At 40.2% G+C, this 22,131-nt stretch overlaps 2 protein-coding genes across 7 annotated transcripts in view; one reads left to right on the forward strand and one right to left on the reverse strand.

The window, feature by feature from the left end:
- The window catches only part of gad3 (glutamate decarboxylase 3), a 46,083-nt gene extending 41,940 nt beyond the window's left edge, over positions 1 to 4,143 (forward strand). The window contains exons 14-17 of one of the 3 annotated variants that reach the window (XR_006380479.1): positions 1,519 to 1,626; positions 2,989 to 3,078; positions 3,231 to 3,495; positions 3,551 to 4,143. Coding sequence is in view for 2 of the 3 variants with exons in the window: in XM_044220080.1 (XP_044076015.1) it covers positions 1,519 to 1,626; positions 2,989 to 3,078; positions 3,231 to 3,404 (372 nt within the window). In the remaining variant the exon portion in view is untranslated. Of the gene's footprint in view, positions 1 to 1,518; positions 1,627 to 2,950; positions 3,079 to 3,230 lie in introns of all 3 variants that reach the window. The other 2 variants (XM_044220081.1, XM_044220080.1) reach the window with 2 other exon arrangements.
- Positions 4,144 to 4,642: 499 nt separating this feature from the next.
- LOC122887138 lies at positions 4,643 to 9,616 on the reverse strand. 4 transcript variants are annotated; one of them, XM_044220076.1, is made up of 6 exons: positions 9,545 to 9,616; positions 8,477 to 8,766; positions 6,223 to 8,157; positions 6,029 to 6,130; positions 5,328 to 5,390; positions 4,643 to 4,774 (listed from the first exon to the last, which is right to left on the reverse strand). In XM_044220076.1, exons 2-6 carry the CDS (start codon positions 8,745 to 8,747, stop codon positions 4,746 to 4,748), a joined length of 2,400 nt encoding a protein of 799 aa, XP_044076011.1. In that variant the 5' UTR covers positions 8,748 to 8,766; positions 9,545 to 9,616; the 3' UTR covers positions 4,643 to 4,745. The 4 variants fall into 4 exon arrangements, with proteins under 4 accessions (XP_044076011.1, XP_044076012.1, XP_044076010.1 ...); XM_044220077.1 differs by having other exon boundaries at positions 8,477 to 8,754; positions 9,545 to 9,615; XM_044220075.1 differs by having other exon boundaries at positions 8,477 to 8,785; positions 9,545 to 9,614.
- Positions 9,617 to 22,131: the final 12,515 nt, after the last annotated feature.

Genomic DNA, 22,131 nt, shown 5'->3' on the forward strand with positions numbered 1-22,131 from the left:
AGCTAAGGATTGGGCCGCAAACTCTGATTGTGGGTGATTTTGCAGTTAAAGATGTAAAAGGCATGAGCAACAAGAACACCAAAACATACTGCTTTCCCAAAGAGGGTACCATGTGCGTGGGTAAACAACGCTGAGGAGCGTGACAAAACGTCGTTATTTGACGCCCTGGGAATGAGAAATGGCTGGTTTATCAGTGGCCCCCTACCACTTGTCAGGAGAGGAGTTGATAGATTCAGCAGATTGTTAGCACTGAGCACCTGGCTTTCAACTGCATGCACCCTCCATTCACTGCACTTTATTGACAATTTCAAGGGCACACACTAGATTTTGTCAGAACAATTGGGCCTGTCAATTGGGATTGTCAACATTCAATACTATCAATACTAAACTTAAGGAGGATATAGTGAAGTATCTTAATTCATCCACCTGCTGTTTTGACGCCATGCCAACCAGCTTTTTCAAAAATGTTTTCAGTTGCTTAGAAATGGATATGCTGAAAATTGTCAGTGGCACATTCCTATCACGCATTTTAACAAAATCAACAGTTGTTAAGCCCCTTCTAAAGAAAGGCAAGGACAGACTGGAAAAGTGGGGGGGATTATCTGGCACAGTCCTCAGTTGGTTCAGATCATACCTTGAAGGCCGAGGCTATGTTGTATCCTCAAATCTAAATGAAAAACTCTGCTGTTCTCTTGTGCCTTTGATTGATTGGTTTCTCTGCTGCACTTTTGTTTCCTTTGTTGCATTTGAGAAAACGTACAACTTATTACTGCACTGTAACGGCACTGTAATTGTATTTTACTTCATTTTATTCTCTCTTAATTGATTTTATTCTAGTTTTTATTGCTTATTGTTTTTGAATGTCATTCTAATGCTTTTCTTTGCCTTTACTTTGAATTGCCTCTGTGTTTGAAATGTGCAATATAATAAAGCTGCTCTGCGGCTGTGTCTTGGTGGTAGAGCGGGTCGTCCATCAATCGGAAGGTCAGTGGTTCGATCCTGGCTTCCCCCAGTCCGCATGTGGAAGTGTTCTTGACCAAGAACCCCAAATTGCTCCTGAGGGCTGTGCCTTCGGTGTGTGTGACTGAGTCAGTTTCTTTGTTCTGATGAACAGTTGGCAGTGTGTGAATGTGATGTGAAGCGCTTTGAGTAGTCGGAAAGACTAGAAAGGTGCTATAGTTTGCAAAAAGCCCAAAGATCGGTCCATAAATGGCCAAAAGATGAACCTATAAAGAATTTTAACTGACTGTTATAACACCATAATATATTTTATTTACTGTATATTATCAATTTTAAAGGAATCTAGCAGACCATATTCACACACAGAGATGTTGAATTGGAGCCAAAACTCCATACAGCATCACAGATACTAATACATTATTGGGTGCTGCTTGGCTTTACAGTTTCTGTATTGTCTCAATCTGCCCCCCTTTGTAAGACTGTGTGATAAGATGTCTGTATGCCTGTTGAACTTTCTGTGTCTCTCTCTATCTTTGTGTCTGTCACTCACTCTCGCAGGGCTCCGAGGGTTTTGGATATCAGATCAACAAATGCTTAGAGAATGCTGAGTATCTGTACGATCAACTGCAGAGGAGGACAGACTTTGAACTGGTCTTCAAAAACAAAGTAAGGCTGGTTTTCAAGGGGGGGAAGATATTTATCTTTTTGATCACACTGTGTGCCATGTTGAAAGTATTGTTGTATCTTAAAAGAAAAATTCTCCACCTTGAAACAGTGTTTCAGTTGTGTCAGAGGTCTTGAAGAGGTGATTGACATATACTGTAGTCTAGACAATACAGTCTATCATTTAATAAAGAGTTGTTAAAGGGTTAAAAGACATCTAGACATCTAAAAACAGGGTACATTTGATGTAACAACAGTTATATGTGTCCCAGACATCTAAAAAGCTTTCACTTTTCAGCCCAATTTACCTCCAAATAGACTGCAGGATCAGAGTCAGCTTCATCCTGTCCGCTGCTCTGCCTGAGTGTGTGTGTGTGTGTGTGTGTGGCTCAGCCCCAACCGTCTCCACACTTCTTTTAGCGCTGTGCCAGCGCTGGAGATACATCTATGACCCAGGCAGAGCAGAGGAGAGAGACGGAGACAGCGATGTAACCTGCTCGCTTCATTTTTACACAGTCCCGCCCTCACAGCCTGCGCGCTGTCATTGGCTGGGGGCTACACACCACTGCCCAAAGGTTGACGCCCTGAAACATCCTGTGGTAGTTTAGGTGTTATCACTTCCTGGTTTATTTTGTAGTAGTCTCCTTCCCTTGTGTGTCTTATGTTTTTACTTCCTGTCTGTTTTCCCTCCAGTTTTGATTGTTGGTCCTCCCTTGATTGTTTGCATCCGTGTCTCGTTGTCTGGGTCTTTTCTTTGTTCAGTGTTGGATCATTGTTGTACATATGGTGTTGTTCCTGCCGAGCATTGAATGTAAGTTTGTGATGGATTCTTTGGTCTCCCGTGGACCTTGTTTGGATTTTGGATTTTGCCTGCTCCCTTGTGAACTGTGTTTTCCACCTCTGCCTGTTCATGCCTGCATTCCACCCCACGATAAACACGGTAGTCATCTGGCTACTTTACCCTGAGACCGCTTCCTCGTCATCTGCTTTAGGGTCCACACGCCTCTATACAGCACCCCTTACGACACATCCCCAACACTGCAAACGAATAAGAAACTAAGAACATACAGCCACACATTTCTAGTGGGTCATAAGTGATGATTGAGAGGGATTATTTTTGTATAAGTTTGTTTTTTAGGAGAATCCTACTATTTATTCTGCCTTTAAACCTGTACTAACATGTACAGAACATTCCGAGCACTATCGTATATTTTTGGTTCTAGTTTTTTGTTTTAGTTCAGTGTGTAGTTAAGATTTTAGTTATTTGTTTGTATTCTATTTTCTTATTTACCTCAGTGTTTCCTTATCTCTCTAAATCACTAATCAGTTCTTTCTGGGCATATTTGACCTTCGCCTCTCGCACAGCCAGAGCACAGTAACGTGTGTTTCTGGTACATCCCTCCCAGTCTGAGAAGCCTTCCACCTGGACCTGACAGAGACACAAGACTCCATCAGGTCAGTACAGAACATGACAGTGGTTCCTTGGGACTCATTCAGTAATGGTCAGGCTCCACTGCTTCAGACTAATTTTATATTAAATATTAAAAATGGAGACTGAAGAAATGAGGCTCATACTGTCGATGGTGATCTCCACTCTGTCTCGGCAGGTGGCTCCTCGGATCAAAGGCAGGATGATGGAGAAGGGCTCTGCTCTGATTGGCTATCAGCCTTTGGGAGCCAAAGTCAATTTCTTCCGGTGTGTGTTCTCCAATCCTGCCACACAGCAAGAGGACATCGACTTTCTGCTGGACGAGATCACCTGGCTGGGCCATGACCTGTGACCTGTGATATTACTGTTTGGTGTACTGTTCAGGCTTTTGAAAAGGACTTCCAGGCATGCTCTACAGCCTCTGCTTAACATTGCAGCTTTTGATCAATTTACAGCATTGCTGTCTTACAGCATAAAGGCTCCTTTATGCTGTAGGACAGCAATGCTAGTAATGCTAGCTAATAATGCTAGTTAATAAAAGGAGGCAATGTGGACTTATCATTTACACTCTCGCACTTAGTGTTTTCCTTCCAATCTACAAGCCCATCAGCTGTGTAAATTTAAGCTTTTAGGGTAATCTCAATCAGGTTAATATATCTAAGCCTATGTTTAATTGTATGTGTTAGTGTCCTTTTATATACCGTAAACCATTTTATTAGCTCACCTTGGTAATTGCTTTCTGGAAGGGGTCTTCACTGCTATACCTCCTATCCCTTTCAATTAAAGATCAGCAGCTGTCATTGTATAATGCTGATATGTTAAAATCTCTTGCTTTTATTCACGCCTTCGTAAGTACATATTTCAAAGAGTACAAACACAACAGCTGCAACATATCACTGGTTCAGGGTGCATATGCATATTCAGTGACTACAGCAAACTGTACAATAGAGACAATAAACTTGATACATTACATAGTGGGCAGCTGTGGGTGAGAAGAGCGGGTCCATCCCCAGCTCCTCCTGTCCACTTGTCCTCACTCAAGACACTGAACCCCAAATTGCTCGCTGCCATCAGTGTGCGTGTGAGAGAATGAGGGAAAAAAGACAACTACATAATTTGGTAAAGCGCTTCAGATGAAAAGCACTGTATCAATGCAGCCATTTGACTTACATTACACAACACTGAATAAAATTCATTTGTATTCAACTTCAAATATTACATTTATACAGATTAAACTAATGGAACATATCCAGTGCAACAGTGCAGTTCATGTTCACACTAGCATATTTACTGCATTCCCATTCACTGACATGCAAGCGCCTGTGGCACCACATTCCAAAACTTAAACCAGAGGCCTGTTCCAACAACATTTACTGCCTTTCAGTGAGTTCTGACTTTTTCCTACAAAAGCCTTTAGGTTTTGTCTTGTTAATTATTCAACTCTGAAGTTACAAGCTTTAGAAAAACAGGCAGAAAGGGAACCTAGAAGCACAAACATTTTATTCTGTGCATCAAGTGAAAGGATCAAAAACTAAACCACAGTTTGCTACTAAAATATCTTAAACCATGTTAAGAGCAAGGAAAACTTAGTTTTGACATAAAAAGCATTTATTGAAATATAGGATTACATTTTTAATTAATTTTAATATATTGATTCTTTAAAACCAGGTGTCCTGTAGAGTGTAGTCAGTGCTCAGTACCGTGGATTCCTTCCATTTCCACCTGGAAGAAGCAACAAACTATTAAAAAAATGCAAAGAAAGCCTGCTTTCATCTGTTAAGTCACTAATACATTAGGCAGGGAGTGAAAACAAACATTTGTACAATGTAATGAAACCTGGTAGCACTTTCCTCAATAAAAGCCACTGTGTAGGATCTGAAAGTGTGTGACGCCCTCTGGTGATAGCTGATGGAGGGAAATAAGGCACTGTTGCAGATGGCACCCCTCTTAAAAAAAAAACTAAATAAAAAAAACTAAATCAGGTGACTGACACCAAGTCAAGTTGCACTAGTCTGCTCATGAAGGCTTCATTTGTGCTTTCTGGTAGAAAGTATTGGATATGACTATCGGTGGATTCCAAAAGGAGCAGATACTGTCCTGTCGGGAACTTTGGTTATGCAGTAAATAGGTTAATATTTCGAGTTATGAAGAAACTACCTACACAAGCCAAACTGAAGAGATTAAAGTCGTCGGTTGGAATCAAAGCCTATATTTCTACAGCAAGCTGCACGATCAGCCATTCTGACACCAGTGAGGATAAAGCTTCCATTCTCACCTTTTGATTTCCCTGGTTTGCCATAATATCCGTTATCGTCTTCCTGGTGGCTGCTCTGCTTCTCTGTGCATATGGAGAGATGACACTGCTAAGTCTCTAGAGCTTTCAGTGTTTGTGTGTTGGGGGTACTAGTCAGTATTTAGGAACGTTTAAATTTAAACGTTATCAAAACCACACCTACACAGTCCTGAAGTTAATACAATTTGAAAATGCAGTTTCAGCTGACAGATTTTCTGGCTTAGGTTTCTCATTTTCATGCGTCCCAAAGCAGGTGTGTTCAAAATAACACTAAGGCGGCATTCAAATTTTCAAGCTCTGTTACTTTCTGTTGGGATGGATCATTAAAACCTGATACCTTTAAAATATTTTATTCTTGTTTTCAATGTTATTCTCTACTGATATGATTTACTTTACACCACATTCTAGGATTGAACTGATGAATTACACACAAAAAAGTATACATGTTATATTTATGATTTGATGTTGTATGACTGGGCATCAAATTACCAGTCTTGTACCCAAAATATAACTAGTGTAGACCAGGTTCGAATACAAGTTTAGTATGGAAAACAATTGCACGGATATTTAAGAAAAAAAAATTCAAATTGAGGTCTTGCAGGTATTTGATCATAAACCAAACTGAAATTTTGACCTGATGATATGCTGCATTTCCTACATCTATTCTCGATTACATGCATTACCTTGACCTCTGTTCCTCCACTGACAAGGCCTCTTCTGGTTTTTCTGCATGTGTCCATTCATGCAGAATCCTTTAGCCTTGCCATGGTTTGCTTTCTTCATATCTATGAGACAACAGTTAAAGAACTACACAAGTTTCTCCTCAAGAGGCAAAGGGCACAACACACATTCCATGTTTAATTAAGAAGCAGATCACCTGAATATTTAAAAGGCCGTTTTCTGCTTGGACCCATGCTGCTCTTCAACTCACATACACACTTCAGCTCCTGTAATTCAGTACACTGGATGCCACAGTCCACTAAATGTCCCTTTGACGGAGACACTTCAGCCATCTTCTGGTCAGCCATTGGGACACACAGTTGCTCGTTTCTCAGCTGACTGGCTTTGTTTCCACACGCTCCATCCTCTGCCTCCATATCAACTCCGTTTTGGAGAATCAGCTGGCCCATAGATGAGATTTTCTCACCTGCTGCAGAGTTCAAGAGGAGAGTTTCTTGCTGCTCAGGAGAGCCGGGACTTTTCTCCTGCTCATTTACAATGAGAGATTCCTGGTTTGGGCTTTGAATAGCCTCTGGTTCAGAAGACCTATTTTCGTCCACATCCTCTTCAGTGGAGTTAGATAAAAATAATTTACTTGGCAGGTGAGTCTGGGAAGCTACGGGATCCTTTTCTGAAGGTCCCCTTATTTCAGAGGCATCATTTTCACTCTCCATTTCTGGTTTCTTTGATGGACTTTGCTTCCCAGCTGGGGTACTGAAAATGAGCCAGCTGTCTGACATTGGAATAGAGTCAGAAGAGGAAAACCTGCGAGTCTGCCTCCTTTCTCTACTAGCTTTGACAATTAGGTCATCATTTTGGGTTGACAGTCTGCAATTTTCAGCTTCCTCTGTCATCTCAACGATTACTTCAGGCTCATACATGCTGTTCTGCAACAGCCACTCCTTAGTGGGGATAAAGGGGGCTAGAGACTCCACAGACCAAACAGACTCATTTTTTCTCGTCATCTGACAGCCATTTAAAGACATTTGATAGGGAATGATCTCTGTAGTGTCTTCATGTGGATTTGTCTCATTGCCATTTCCTTGCTCATTGTCAGGGAGCTTATGGGACTTGCTTAGGGAATGCAGCAGGTCATCTCTGTACGGTAGGCAATGCCTTAAAGAGCCAACCAATCCCACAGGCTCATTCTCTCTTCTGGACTCTGCCTTTTGCTCTTCATGAGCTACTCTCAGTTTGAGGATCTTGGAAAGGGTTTCACTGTCCTCAGAACTTAATATACCCTCAGCATCATCATTCGCATCAGCCACCACTGAAGCATTCTTGGTCTCATTTGGATTCTGGTCAACTGCCTTTTCATGCTCTACTTCAGTTTTATAAGACAGCAGCTGGTGGTCATTCTGAGGCAGAACCTTGTCTGCCATTTTCAGCATTGTTTCCTGTGGCATGCCATCTCCCCTACTCATCAGAATGTCAGGAACAGAGACACATCGCTCTTTGACAACATCATCCTCTTCTTGTGAAGAGCTACACACAGGAACCATGCTACCTGGAGAACTAACTGACCACATACTGCATTGACCGTTACTGCAAGGGGGAACAGTCTCCTGACCAACACTGTCTTTACAGCTCTTCTGTGTTTCTAGAGTTGCTCTGATAAATGACTTGACGGTCTTTGTTCCTGTAGGAAGTGGGATGTTGAAGCCGTGTTTTACTGCGCTACTTGTGCAGGTCCTGTTAACCTGTAAGTCATTTGCATTACTGGTGGGCAACGTATAGTTCTCAACCTCGGCAGAGCCTTGTATTTGGGAGCTGGAGCTTGAGGAGGATGGAGAAGTGGTTCCATGTCCAGAATCTGAGCTGATGAGTGGGCTTCCCTCACCATAATCACCTATGCCTCTCTGTGTGGGTTCTGTTTGGACCTCAGAGTTCACAGTTTCTCTAATCGGGAAAGTATGAGCCAGGCGAATTCTGCGGGTCTGGTTTGGGTTCTGGTAGGGTGCGCTGGGAGCGTGGACCTGGGGGTGGAGCAAGCGTCTGTAGTCAACTGGTTGGATGTGAGGGTAGGGCAGAATGTAGGCTGGAGCCTCCATATAGGGGGGAGGAGGGAATGGGGGCATGACCATACCATAGCCTGAGGTAGAAAAATTTGGTCAAATGTACTGAGACGATGGTTCATGTTTTAAAATACTTGCAGTGTAATGAAGTCCAATAAGTACTACCTTACAATATCACACGTTACATATTTCAGGACTATTTCATTGGACAACAAAGGTTTGTACCGGTGTTCATGTAAGTGTGGCCACCCCTTGTATCATAATCTTAAGAAACTGTACCTAGTAAGTCACCTTGGGTAATAAAAAAAAAAAGTGAAATCACTGAAATGTCTACAACCTGAATTAAAATATATCTCCTCCAAAATTTAAAAAAAGAAAAAGTGACACAAGACTCACCCATGCCTGGGAAGCCAGCAAAGGGGTTATAGGAGAAGGGCATGGGCCATTGGTAGTGGAGGAAAGGGGGTGGAGGTGGAGCAGGGACGTAGAAGACAGGCCGGGCAGAGACGTGCTGTTGGGGATGGGATGAAGGTCCTGGGTCCTGGCTGGTGCCGTGCAGTCCTGGATTCTGCTGTCCAGAGTTTAGTATACCGCTGTTAGGGCGAGAGTGTAGGTTCCTGCCATTTGGTCCTGGATGAGCTGGTGACGGTCTGTTAACAGCTGCCATATTCAACCTACATGGAGGACTGTTAGTTGTGCACCACACTGTGAGGAGACATTTAAATCTAAACTTCAGCGTAGCAGAAATTCTGTTAATGTCTTGTGTTATTAAAGTGGATCATTTTATATCAAACAAACTTCCTGTTTTCACGCTACACCACAGCAAGGAATAATACTGAAAACAAAACATACTGCAAATTGTCACTACTATTCAACACATGCTAAAAGGAAACATTACACAATACACATTTTGACTGCAAAATGTAAGTTGTCCATCAGAAATGTTAACTGCACCCTCCACCGGTCCAACAATGTGGCAAATGTAATTTTATATTTCTTCATTTGAGGACAAGTGTCAGCTTTAAGTGTTCAGAGGATCAATAGTGCTAAATAATTAAATATCAGTTGGCTTGTGAGTTTTGCCCAATGGCTGTCACTCTCCAACTAGTTGATATAGTATCAACATCAGGAAAGAAATCGTGGCCCAGCCATTCAAGTTTTTAAAGTCACACTGTGACTTAAGTGAAGAAGCGAGTCAGACTCCTAAACACACATTTAAATAGCTTGAAGCTCTGATCTAACTTGACGAACAACAGTAAATCAAATAAAATGATAGCCAATCTGATGAACAAGAGTAAAACAGACAAAATTCAACAAAATCCTGAATTTAATCACTAAAGGGGGAACTGATTTTAAAAATTGCATTTAAAAAGCTCATCACCACCCAAAAATCAGGCTTCCAAATCATTCGTATGTGCTTTCCAGGTTGTCTGTTGTGATGAAAACAAAGTACAGTCGCTTTACCTTGTGGAGAACTTGGATATGAAAAACACAGAGCAACATACAAAGTGATTAAAAGTGAGCAACAGACACACCTGAGTTTAAGTAGCTGCTGATCAGACAAGCGTGTGCACCATCAGCTGATTGGGAGTTAGAAGCCACTCAGCAACACTGAGGCCTCCTGCAGGACTGAAGGTCAGTGTGCCATCAAAACACTAGATGGAGCCAAACTCCAGTCAGACAATAAGGGTGTCAACTAGCTGTTGCCGAAGCTACTATAGTTGTCAATATTCTATCAATCATGTTTCTGGATTACATCTGCACAGTTTTTCAATGTCATAGCTCCCCCACCTATTCAGTAAACCCACCTGTTACCAAAACTCTCCAGCCTCACTTTCATTAGAATAGCAAATGCAGCAGTGGGAACAAACTCACAGGAGAATATTTGGATCTAATGTGCTTTGCATGGAGAGTGCCACTGAAGTAATAATATATATTTTAGCTGCTTAACTGTAATGATAATAGACTTCATTTATATAGCTTTTTAAAAAAATTATTATAAGATTTTCAGTACATCACTTGAACAACACAGCCACGATTAACTTCACAAATACAAAAAAACAAATCATACGACTTCAACATTACTAATAAAATGCATATACACAGGGATAGAGGGTACACAATTACACCATCAGTCCACTACCCTTGAGGTACTCTAGTACAGGGTTCCAAATTCTGACAGAAATTTCAGTCTTTCTTATTAGAGAGCCATAACCTTTCTAAGTATGACACATTCATCACCTCTCTTATCCACATATCATATGTTGGTGCATAATCTGACTTCCACATAAGTAGAATAAGATTTCTTGCTACCTCTATTCCAAATGAAATGGCCTGAGTTTCATACGTATTTGCCATAGGTAACACACTCGTGGCACCTAAGACAGCGACTATTCAATTCAATTCAATTCAATTTTATTTATATAGCGCCAATTCATAACAGAAGTTATCTCATTGCACTTTTCCTACAGAACAGGTCTAGACCTTACTCTTTATAATATTAATTACAGAGACCCAACAAATCCCACCATAAGCAAGCACTTTGGCGACAGTGGCAAGGAAAAATTTCCTTTAAGAGGCAGAAACCTCGGGCAGAACCAGACTCAATGGTGGGAGGCACAATGTATGCCACGTAGAATTATTATTATTTATATATATATAGTAGAATAGTAATTATAGCGTTAATATGAACAAATTAGTAATAATAGGAATGATAGCTATAGGCAGAATAATGTCAGCATCAGAGCCAATAACAACAACTGTAGTAGCAGTTGTTGAGCAGGAACACGGGGGCAGCAGGTGGCCCACAACCACAGATTCAGACTCTGCAGCTCCGGAGGCAGAAATACCTGCTGATAGCGACAGAAGGAGAGAGGAGAGAAATGAGAAAGCACAGAACTATGGAAGAGAGAAGATGTTGAGTTAGTAACATGCAGTAATGGGACTAGTGGGTTAGGTTCTCAGTTCTTCTCCAAGGTTTTAGAGAAACATTCAAATACACAGAGAATGTGTCAATGACCCTCTCTTTGGAGTAGTATGGCCAATGAATTTTTAAAAATTGTATCAGATTATGTCTAGAGTCAATTCAGCATTTATGCACACTTTCAAGGCTTTCCTCCCAAGTCTCATTGTCTATCTGTTCGCCGAACTCGGTCTCCCAATTCTGCTTGAGTACACTTGTGTTAACAACAACAGTCTTTGTATTGCTTGATAAAAGTAAGAGACTGCCCCCTGACTAAGTTATTGATACTCTCGAGGGAGGCATGGCAACATACATTCTCAAAATTTGACAAATTTTCTCGAATTTGCAAGTATCTGAAGAAATTTGAAGCTGGAATGTTATATGCTCTCTGTAGCTGCTTAAACAACATAAATTGCCCATCAAGGTATAAAGTGCTTATATCCTTGATACCCTTAAGATTCCAAACTGTGAAAACTGAATCATTTAAGCCAGGGATGAATGCATGATTTTCGCATATTCGACTATCAATATAGGTATTTTGTGCTTTTATGAGTAATTTGATTTGCTGTAATGTAATTTTCCTGTTTTGGTGGGGCTGTTAAAGCAACTAAATGCAACTATTTTACCTTAAAAACAGTTTAAAAATCATTTTGATTGTGCACTGACTTGTAATAGGGAGAATGGCACCTCTTCCACTTCCACTCTGCCCCCCGAACGCCTGTTCTTAAGCTATGTAACTTGGATTGAGCGGGTACGATCTCCCGCGAGAAGTGCATAATGATTTATGGCACTACATCACACAACTAGCTATAAGAAGAAGCTAGCTCGGTATTCTCCGTACGGACATCATGGCAGAGGCAAAGAGACTGAAGAGGATGTTGACGGAGGAAGCTAAGAAGAGAAAAATCGAGAGTGACTAAGCAAGAGGCCAGACAAGAGTAAATCTCGGACTGGCTTTTAGTCGTTGGCGAAATAAAAGGCTTCAAGACAGACACCGAGCTGGCCTTCTTGCTGCTGGATTAGTAAGTAATATTAGCTGGCTTGCTATGTCTTGTGATGTTGCACTTGCTAGATGTTTGGCTGTGTTAGCAAATTTGTCGACTCGCTAGTTTTTGATCATAGGCCAAGTCAGCCCATTTTGACAGAGGTTTAGCCGCTAGCATGTTATAGCCAGACAATACCCTGTCAGTTGACATGGTTCTTTGGCTTCTGACGCCGTCTTTGAAAAAAAAAAACTCAATGCCAAAGCCATCATGACCAGGAGCTTTATTATTTGGAAAGGAAGCAATGGTGCTACTTATCTCCTTTAAAGTAATATCTTCATCCATGGCCTTCACAGCTTCTTTAGAAAGTTTTGGCAGATCTAAACTAGTGAAAAAATATTCACATCAACTCTACCTTGTGTTTGGTATACATCTGCATAAGAGTCTGCAAAACACTTTTTTGGGGGTCTGTTAAGATCATGCTATTTCTGGATTTAATACTATGAATGGCCCTTGAGGCCTGTGCCTGTCTTAACTGTCTGGCTCACTACCTATATAGTTTGTCTCCCAGTTCAAAGTACTTTTGTCGAACTTGTGTGAGTAACTTTCCAAAATTCTTTGAGATTATGGTGTTGAATTCATATCTGAGAGAAAGAATTTTGTTTAGCCTAGTTGTGGTTTGCCTGTCTTTATATGTAGTTTGTAAGGATGTCAACTCTTTTTCTATTTCAGATAGTCTGACCCGAGAACGTTTCTTTTCTCCTGCCTCATATGAAATTATATGGCCTCTAAGAACAGCTTTCAAGGATTCCCAAAGTATAGTCATTTACATCATCCTTATCATTAGTGCTCATTAATATTGAAATTTGCTTTGAGAGGAATGCACAAAATTCTGGATCATTTAACAGGGAGTTATTCAAACGCCAGGTATTGTCTCCCTTATCAATCTTTAATTTGAGACTCAAAAAAACATGGGCATGGTCTGATACAAGAATGTTGAGATAGATACACGAGGAGACAACGGATAGCAACCTTAAATCCATCAAAAAATGATCTATCCTGGAATAGTTTTGTGTAAAAACATCTACTAGATTATAGGATTGAATAAGAGAATTTAACGATGTACCCAGTTGGCTTGGTTGCTTATCTAATTTCGAATCTAAAAGGCAATTGTGATCCCTCCAATGATCACATTAGAGTCTGATAGACAGTAGGCGATTTGAGGGGGGACGAGGGGGGATGCCATCACCCTTGTTAGCAAAATGACCAAAATCCATCCCCCTTGTTAACCTGCTCAAAAGATGCTCTGTGCTTTGTCTCATAGTGGTGCTTCACATGGCCGCTTTTAATAATCACTACGGTCTCATATGAGACCTACTGGTTTTGAACTGCCAGTGGGAAGATTGAACATGTAAGAGTCTGTCCATTCTTGATTAAAAGCTCTGTTTCTGCTGTCTACTTTTCTCTTTTTAGAGCACGCCATGTGAAATGATTTCTCCGACTCATCTTGTCTCTACTCGACTCGCGGGCCGCTAAACCAGTGCCGTAAAGGCTATAAAAGCTGCGGCGGTTAAAATAGAAATGCTCCGTCAAGATTAGCAAATCGCCTACTGCTGATAGATCAGGTATAGTATTGAATTTCTTAAAGAAGTCAATCAAAATTCAGACCATATACGTTTACCAGTGTCACCGGTTTTGAATTGAGAGACCCACATACGTATACAGTATGTAAATGTATCTGCCGTTTTGATCAGAGATGGTTTGTGTGTGGATAAATAGTCCACACAAAAACCATCTTACTGCCTTTTTTAAAATTTGAGTATCTTGAAGGAAATACACATCCCCTCTCAGCGATTTCAGATGTGTAAAAACCTTTCTCCTTTTCATCTAACTATTCAGCCCTCTTATGTTCCAACTAATTTATCTGACTTTTCCATCACTATGTATACATGCATTAGCTGACATCTTAAAATCCTACTGTCATACTAACATACGTGTAACTGAGACTGAGCAACATGGATTGAAAATGAGAACATGTACGGAGACCCACCCACAGAATGAATATTTAAACCCATCACTCATCCTCAGAGCTAACCTCTCTCACTGAACCCTCTTAATGATACAATAAACATTGTATGAGTTTATGTTCTCTCTCCAAACCCACCACTCCTATATGATGAAGTAATAAACAGAAAACTGTCTTCACCATTGAACTGGAGAAAAGTCCAGTTTTCATAAAGTTGCCAAAAAAAAAAAGATCTCCACAACAGATAACTTTAAAAAGTCCCACTTGTCGTATCAAACAACAACAAACTTTAGACTGACTCTGATGGAAGCTACAGTGCTATAATATAGCAAAGCATAATCTATTACGGGCTATCTGCTTGCCTGCTTATTATAATGTCATTAGCTACCAGTTAGCCACGTTCTCCTTCAGAAACCGTTCCGCATCGGTTGTTGTTTGGAATGTGTCAGTGCAATCACCGACGATGACGATGAACCTGCTGGGGTTTCGAAATCTATACTTAATCTTCCTTTCCTTGCACTTCTCTTTGATCTAATCAAACTGGTGACGTTTTTGGAGAGTCGCGGAAGTCAGGTCTGGGAAGATGTGTGTCTGAAAGATACCAGCATAAAGTGCTTTACACTAGTACAAACGGGAAGAAATAAAAGCATGTATGACTTTATGTAAATCAGTAGGAGATAAGAATGATTTTGGTTTTTGATTTTTGGGATTTTCTTGAAATGAAAGAAGCATGTCTGGACAACATTCTTCACTTGAACCTTGAAACAGAGATCTGCATTAAAATTACTAAGAAGTAAGGATAACTTAAAATAACTCAACATTGACTTTTGGTTTCACATGGGACATGAACCCCAGTCTCCTGGGTGAAAGTCTTGTGTTTGACACATCCATCCACCCCATTCACCACCACTCCTCCTTTGATCCCATCATAATTACTGAGGCCACTAGAGGTCATGATAAATGTAACTGCCTCGTGGCTCCCTATTACGTGGGTTATATACGAATTATAGTGCATTACTTGTCGTAGGTATAATTACGAAAAGTGAATGAGTAGAGCCTCATCTATGTGTCATCCGCATAACAGTTGTGGGAGATACCATGGTTCTGAATTATCTGGTTGAGAGGAAGCATGTATTTTGAAAACAACAGAGGGCCAAGGATGGACCCATGAGGAACACCACAATTAGAATGAGCAACAAAGGAAAAGGCATTTGCTATAAAAACAGAGAAGGTTTTCTTAGAGAGGCATGAACGTAGCAGACGTAGAGCAGTTCCCTTAAGATCAACCCAGGTTTCTGAGTGATCAATTGTGTCGAAAGCAGCGCTCAATTCAAAAACCTGACTGAAAACTATCAAAAACATTATTTTTCTCCATCCAGATTAGGTTTTTTAGGTAACAGTTGCATAATTGCATGTTTGAAACGGTTAGGAAAATGTTAATTATTAATAGAATAAAATGACCAACAGTGGCGAATACCTCTTTTAAAAACTTAGTTGGGATAATGTCTAATACACAGGTAGAGGATTTAATTTGAGAAATGTATTTACCTAATGCTTAGACATGAATGGGATGAAACTGGGTAAGGTAAACAAGATTATTGTTGAAGGTGGGTAGAGTTTGTGGATCAGGTGAAATTTGAGACCGAATGCTCTCTATCTTCCCACTAAAATGAACAGTGAGTTTCTCTGTCCAATCATTATGAGGTTCAAGATCTGTACAGGATGGTCCACTGAGAACAGAGCTGATTACCTTAAAGAAGACTTCACGGTTATGAATACTTTTGGATATTATGTCTGAAAAATAATCGTAAATTTATTAATTAAATCAATATTTAATCAATATTTTATGCATTAGAAACTAAAACTAACCTACAAATATTTCAAACATTATTACATTTGCCAATTATTATTGTAAAGCACAACATTAACTAATAGCATGTGGCTACCAAATCCTAAAAGGGGGAAGCACATCACAACAATAAAAATATAAAAATAAATCAATACATGTAGCGTTACATTAGTTAAACAGTCCTGTGCTTAGCCAAGTACACTGTTAAGCTATGTGAAGCTATGTAATGCCCAGTTACTTCACCAGTCCATGGAGGGAAAGAAGATTGCTTTGAAGTCCTCCTTGTTAGCTGGCCATGTGGATGAGCCAGGCAGGAAATAATTTTGGTTCTGATTGGAGAAAAGTCCTTGCTGTGCAGTCCATTTATGCAGATGGAGGAACCGGTCGCTCAGTCTGTTGTTCTCCTCAAAGGTAGTTCTTAAAGTTAGCTGGCAGATTATGTGTAGTAGCTAGTGACACTAACTAAGTATTGTTGCAGAAATCTTACGCGGGCGCTGGTGCTGCTGTTGCAAGAGTACAGTTTTGCTGTGTGTCTGCAGCAGCGACGCCAGGGCCTGCGTAAGATTTCTGCACAGGTGGACAGCTGCTGCTGAGCAGCAGTGCTGTAGATGAAGCCAGGAGAAAAAGAGAGAACAATGGCCGCTGACCGTTTTATTAACCTGATGATATCATGGGTCAGACTGACCAATGGTAGCTGGAAGCTGGGCCCATGGGGGGAATTCACACCTCCATGTGAATACCTGGAGGATTGCGGGATGCTGAGTTCAATGGCTCTCCTTTGTTTACAGAACAAAAGAGCATGCAGTCTCCTAATAAATGGTCATTTAAAGTCCCACAAAAATATGAAGAAAGTCTACAATTTCTCTAAAGATATATCAAATTCATGCACTCTGTTCTTGTTATGCACACAGTTATTTTATTTTCTGTTTCAACTTTCACAAACATTCATTTGAGTATAGGAATTTTGTAGGTGAAAATGACTCTATTACTAATAATGTAAGCACTCATTTCATATGTTATTGACAGGATTTCATGTGTAACATGGATTATATGGATCTAGATTGTAAACCTTGGGTTATCATTTTTTAACATCCTTAAAATTTGATTACTAATGCCACAGAAAGTTTATTTTATTAGTCATGTTGTCCAGACAAGATAAACTTAGAAATTCAGAAAAACCTAGAAATATTTTCACCTTGCCTTTCAAGGCCTCCATATATAATAGGTAAATCTTTTTTTTTCAGTGGAGATTTACAGTACCCTCTAGGAGTCTTATGATGTCTAGTATGTTTGTGTTTGCTGTATTATCTAAATGTCAATATTGGCACTGTAAACATATTCAGAAGGAAAAAGATTGTACCTTCAATTTGACCTTTGGTAATGTGCATGAGCCAAGACAGAAACCAAACAAATAGTTTTACACCATGTGTAAAGGCATCTCATTGTAGATATATTATAGATATCTTCATCTCCTTTCTGCAAGTCTCTGGTGATTAAGGTAAATGGAGATTAAAAATTATATTTTAGTGTAGACCTGTTTGTATAATCAGAAATTTGATATGACTTTGAGAGGTGACGGGATTTTGGCTGTGAGGTCGTTAAACTGCAAACAGCTTGACACCTTTACCAACTCAGCAAACCTGTCACATATTATATCTCTGTGGGCGTAAGACAAGAGGTCATTGTTTGAAATTTTTGGCCATACATTGCACTGCTCACTACTTAGTTCTGCTTATTCTGATAGAGATTTTCTGATTTTGTCTTCATGAGATGTAAATACATAAAATGTAATTAAAATATCAGTGTGTGTTTGAGTGTTCATACCTAAATGTGCTTTTCAGTGTTAAAGGAGGTGTTTTGGATGTAAACCACTTCCTGCAGCCAAACAGAGAATTGGAAGTCAGTCACAATACTTGGTGACAGCGGCAGGAAAAAACTTTTTAACAGGTAGAAACCTCGGACAGAACCAGACTAAATGGTGGGCGGCCATCCGCCGCTGCCGTGCTAGGTTTTGAGAGAGAGAAAGAGAGAGAGGTTTTGAGAGAAATAGAGAGAGAGAGAGAAGGGAGTGGGGGCTTGGGAAGGGGGGGCACAATGCAAATACCACCTAGACTTTTTTAAATAATGTAATGTTAGTAGTAATATTAATATTAATAAAGTAATAATAATAGGAATGACAGTCATAGGAATAATAATGACAATAATAGTAACAGAGCCAATAACAACAACTGTAGTAGTAGTTGTCCAGCAGGAACACGGGGGCAGCAGGTGGGCCACAATCAAAGTCAGTCCAGTCTCTGCAGCTCTGGAGGTAGAAATACCTGCTGAAAGCGACAGAAGGAGAGTGGAGAGAAACCAGAAAGCACAAAACTGCGGGAGAGAGAAGATGTCAAGTTAGTAACATGCAGTAATGGGATAAAAATCCATACAGATGGAGAGGGAGAGAAGGAGAGAGGAAAGAGGTGCATCATGGGAAGGCCTATAGCAGCACAACTAAGGATCCATCCATCCATCCATCCATTTTCTGCTGCTTATGTGGGGTTGCGGTGGCAGTCCCTTTCTCAGATCCCAGACTTGGATCTCGATCCAAGGTTCGACAATCAGTCGGAGCCTCCTTTCCAGTACCCTGGCATAAGCTTTCACTGTGAGACTGAGCAGTTTGATAACGTGATAATTGGAGCACACCCTCCAGTCCCCCTTTTCAAAAATGGGAACCACCACCCCAGTCTACCATTCAGCAGGTACAGTCCACGACGTCCCTGTAAAATTTAGAATAGAATTTAAAATCCTTCTCCTCACCCACAAAGCTCTTAATGGTCTGGCACCATTGTATCTTAAAGATCTCATAATACCATATTATCCGACTAGAACACTGCGCTCCCAGGATGCAGGGTTACTTGTGGTTCCTAGAGTCTCCAAGAGTAGAATGGGAGCCAGAGCCTTCAGTTATCAAGCTCCTCTCCTGTGGAATCAGGTCCCAGTTTGGGTTCAGGAGGCAGACACCATCTCTACATTTAAGAGTAGGCTTAAGACTTTCCTCTTTGATAAAGCATATAATTGGCTTGGGTGAGTCCTGAACCATCCCTTAGTTATGCTGCTATAGGCCTAGACTGCCGGGAGACTTCCCATGATGCACTGAGCTCCTCTCTCCTTCTCTCCCTCTCCATCTATATGCATTTTTATCCCATTACTGCATGTTACTAACTCAACATCTTCTCTCTCCCGTAGTTTTGTGCTTTCTCGTTTCTCTCCTCTCTTTGGTTTAGTTCATATACCATCAGCCAGCTGCTCTTTACTTTGAGCAAACACACCAAACCCATAGTTGTAGAACAATGTGCGCAACAATTTGTCCAAGAGCCAATCATTTGTTTATCCCAAATAAACAGCTTTTTTGTCAGCCTTTGTTCCATATCAAGGAACTGATTCCATAACATATACATATCTTCCAGTGAGCCTCAAATGGTTCCAATCCATTGTCCCCCACTATAGCCAACTTTGGTGCATATTTGTGCACATCCATAAAATATCTTATAGCACTGATTCACACACAGAAATATTTCTAAGAATAATCAAAGTGTGGTCCCATGAGGACGAGCAGCTACAGTTCTGTTTACAGAAACACATCGCTCAGGTCAGCCTGCAAAGCTGTTTCTACACCCCCCTTTTCTATATTTTATGATATGAACATGCAGTTGCCACGGTTACTGTTGTCACTCAGCTGTGGAGAGAGTGACATTGTATGTTAGTGTGGTGCGGGGGGAGGGGTGGTTATAATGCCAGAGAGAGAAAGTTGGTGAGGGAATCATCACTTTCATTATATAATATTTGGAGTTAACACAGAGGATTAGTCATGCATCTCTCCATCAAAGCAGAACAGAAACTGTAGAGCAGCAGATTAACAAAAATCATGTTTACAATCACAATACAACCTTCATATTAATAAATTCCACATCATCTTCAGTGAGAATTCAGTTTTTCTCTCCTCTTTCTGTCTGTCTTTGTCTCTCTAAAACAGTGGCCTAGTCTGTGAAGCAGAGAGACCATTCAGATTCATCAAAGCTCCTTTCATATCCTGACAGCACATGCACAAACACACACACACACACAAACCAGTTTGCCTTTGAAGTGGACATGGCATTGTTAGCCAGTTTCGTGGCTCTGTGGTGCTTCTGGGTCATCTGTCCTCTCATTACAGTAATATTCTTTCCAGACAGGAGACAATGGAAAAGGACAAGAATGACTGGAGAAAGGAAGGACCATTAACAGGACCAAAAACAAGAGTATCGCAAGTTAAAGAATAATTCCAGTTAAAATTATTTTTTGGGAGGAAGTTGTCATACGCCAGAGTATTAGGGCCACTGTTGCAGAAAAAATCTGCGATTTCGAGAATAAAATTGAATATTTTCCGGAAAAATTTCCAGAATAAAGTTCTATACTGTATTATGAGAGATTTTAGTGTGCTGTTGTAGTAAACAGGAACACTGAGCACATAAATGAAGTCAAATTAACAAACAAATTAAACAAATTAATCAGAAAAAGATTAAAGCCCAATAGACTTTATGATTTTTGTATAGCTCATCCACACAAAGGTTAACTTCTCCAACAACTTTAATCCCGAAATATTACAACTTTTTTACAAATATTTCAACTAATTTGTAGTTTCCAATCCCAAAATGAGATAACCCTGATGACATCACTATGACATCATTGGGGTTATTTTCCCAGACAGAGCTGAGTACTAACAATGACAAGTAAACTGACCTTTGTGTGTACAATCTATGTATATATGGTGCAGTGAGGCAGCATGCTTTAATATATTACTTTATTTCAGTTTCAGTCCCTTCCAGATGTTCTCCAATACAGGCAATGGACTATGACTAATAGTTATCATATGTAATAACACACATTTTGGGGAAAATCAGCTGAAACCCAGATGATCAGGGAAAATAATGAAAACTATTTTTAAAAAGTACATGCATATTGTAGCACCCATCTAAAACCACCTTCATGCTGATATTATTTATTTGTTTCACACACCATTGGTTCACAGGCTGTCAAACTTTGATGATTTTCTTTCTTTTTTGTTTTGGACATGTGTTGTACATGTGTCAACCCACAACACCAACATTACAACAATGGATATGGACATGAATTTATATTTCACAGCTGGCAAAAGTCTAAAGTGGACTTCATGATTATTTCAGACAATGTGGAGTATAGAGAGGACAGTATGGTAACCAAAATCTGCAGGTCACTGGTTTGCCTCTGTTAGTTGGTGAGGTGAGTGTAGTATATTGTTTGATCATATTACTAGTTTTCAGAATGCATGTTATTTTAATCAGACTTCTTTGGGCATGCCATGTGTCCTGTATTATTGCGGTGCATATTTCACTATTTTAAAATCTACTGTTGCACTTTTGTGTATTGATGGATTATGCATCATCCCATAGTTGCTCTATCAATTGTATCTGATGAGGTTAAAGGGACAGTTCACCCTAAAATCAAAAATACACATTTCTCCTCTTACCTGTAGTGCTCTTTATCCATATAGATAGTTTTGGAGATATCGGCCGTAGAGATGTCTGCCTTTTTTTAATATAGTGGGACTATATGCCACTTGGCCACCACAAGCTTGTGGTGCTCAAAGCGCCAAAACAATATATTTGAAAAACTCAGCAGCAAAGTCTCTTTCTAGAAATCATGAGATAATCCACAGGTTTGTTGTGAGCAGGTTCATGTAGGAACGATCAGTAGAAAGAAAATAGTTCCTACATGTAACTGCTCACAACAAGGTCATTTTTTTTCACCCACATGCGACCACTCGGTTTCTTATAAGGTGTCTTTCAGGCAACATGTTTCATTACAGGATAGTGAAAGTCAGAGTCTCTGTCTGTGTCTGATAGTTACTCTGTGAAAGCAGGTTCTGAGAAACTGTCCCTTTTCTGTACCCCCACTCTGTGGCTGTGGGATGACAACAGAGAACAGACCTCACCCACCCAACCAAACGCTTTACAAACACACACTTATACAAGAGGACAGACAGGCAAGCAAAGAAACAACGTATACACATTAACAGCATGAACGTTCTGTGTTTGAATATTGGACACGGTTGTCTACTGTGTGTGTCGGAATGTGAAAGATGGCTGTAATAAAAATTGCTTTAACTGCTTTTAAAGCATTCACCTCACTAAGGTCTCTTTGAGGTCTACTTCTGGGGGCGTGTTTTCATGG

This window comes from Siniperca chuatsi, linkage group LG13 (assembly GCF_020085105.1).
Source record: "Siniperca chuatsi isolate FFG_IHB_CAS linkage group LG13, ASM2008510v1, whole genome shotgun sequence".
NCBI classification, from domain to species: Eukaryota; Metazoa; Chordata; class Actinopteri; order Centrarchiformes; family Sinipercidae; genus Siniperca; species Siniperca chuatsi.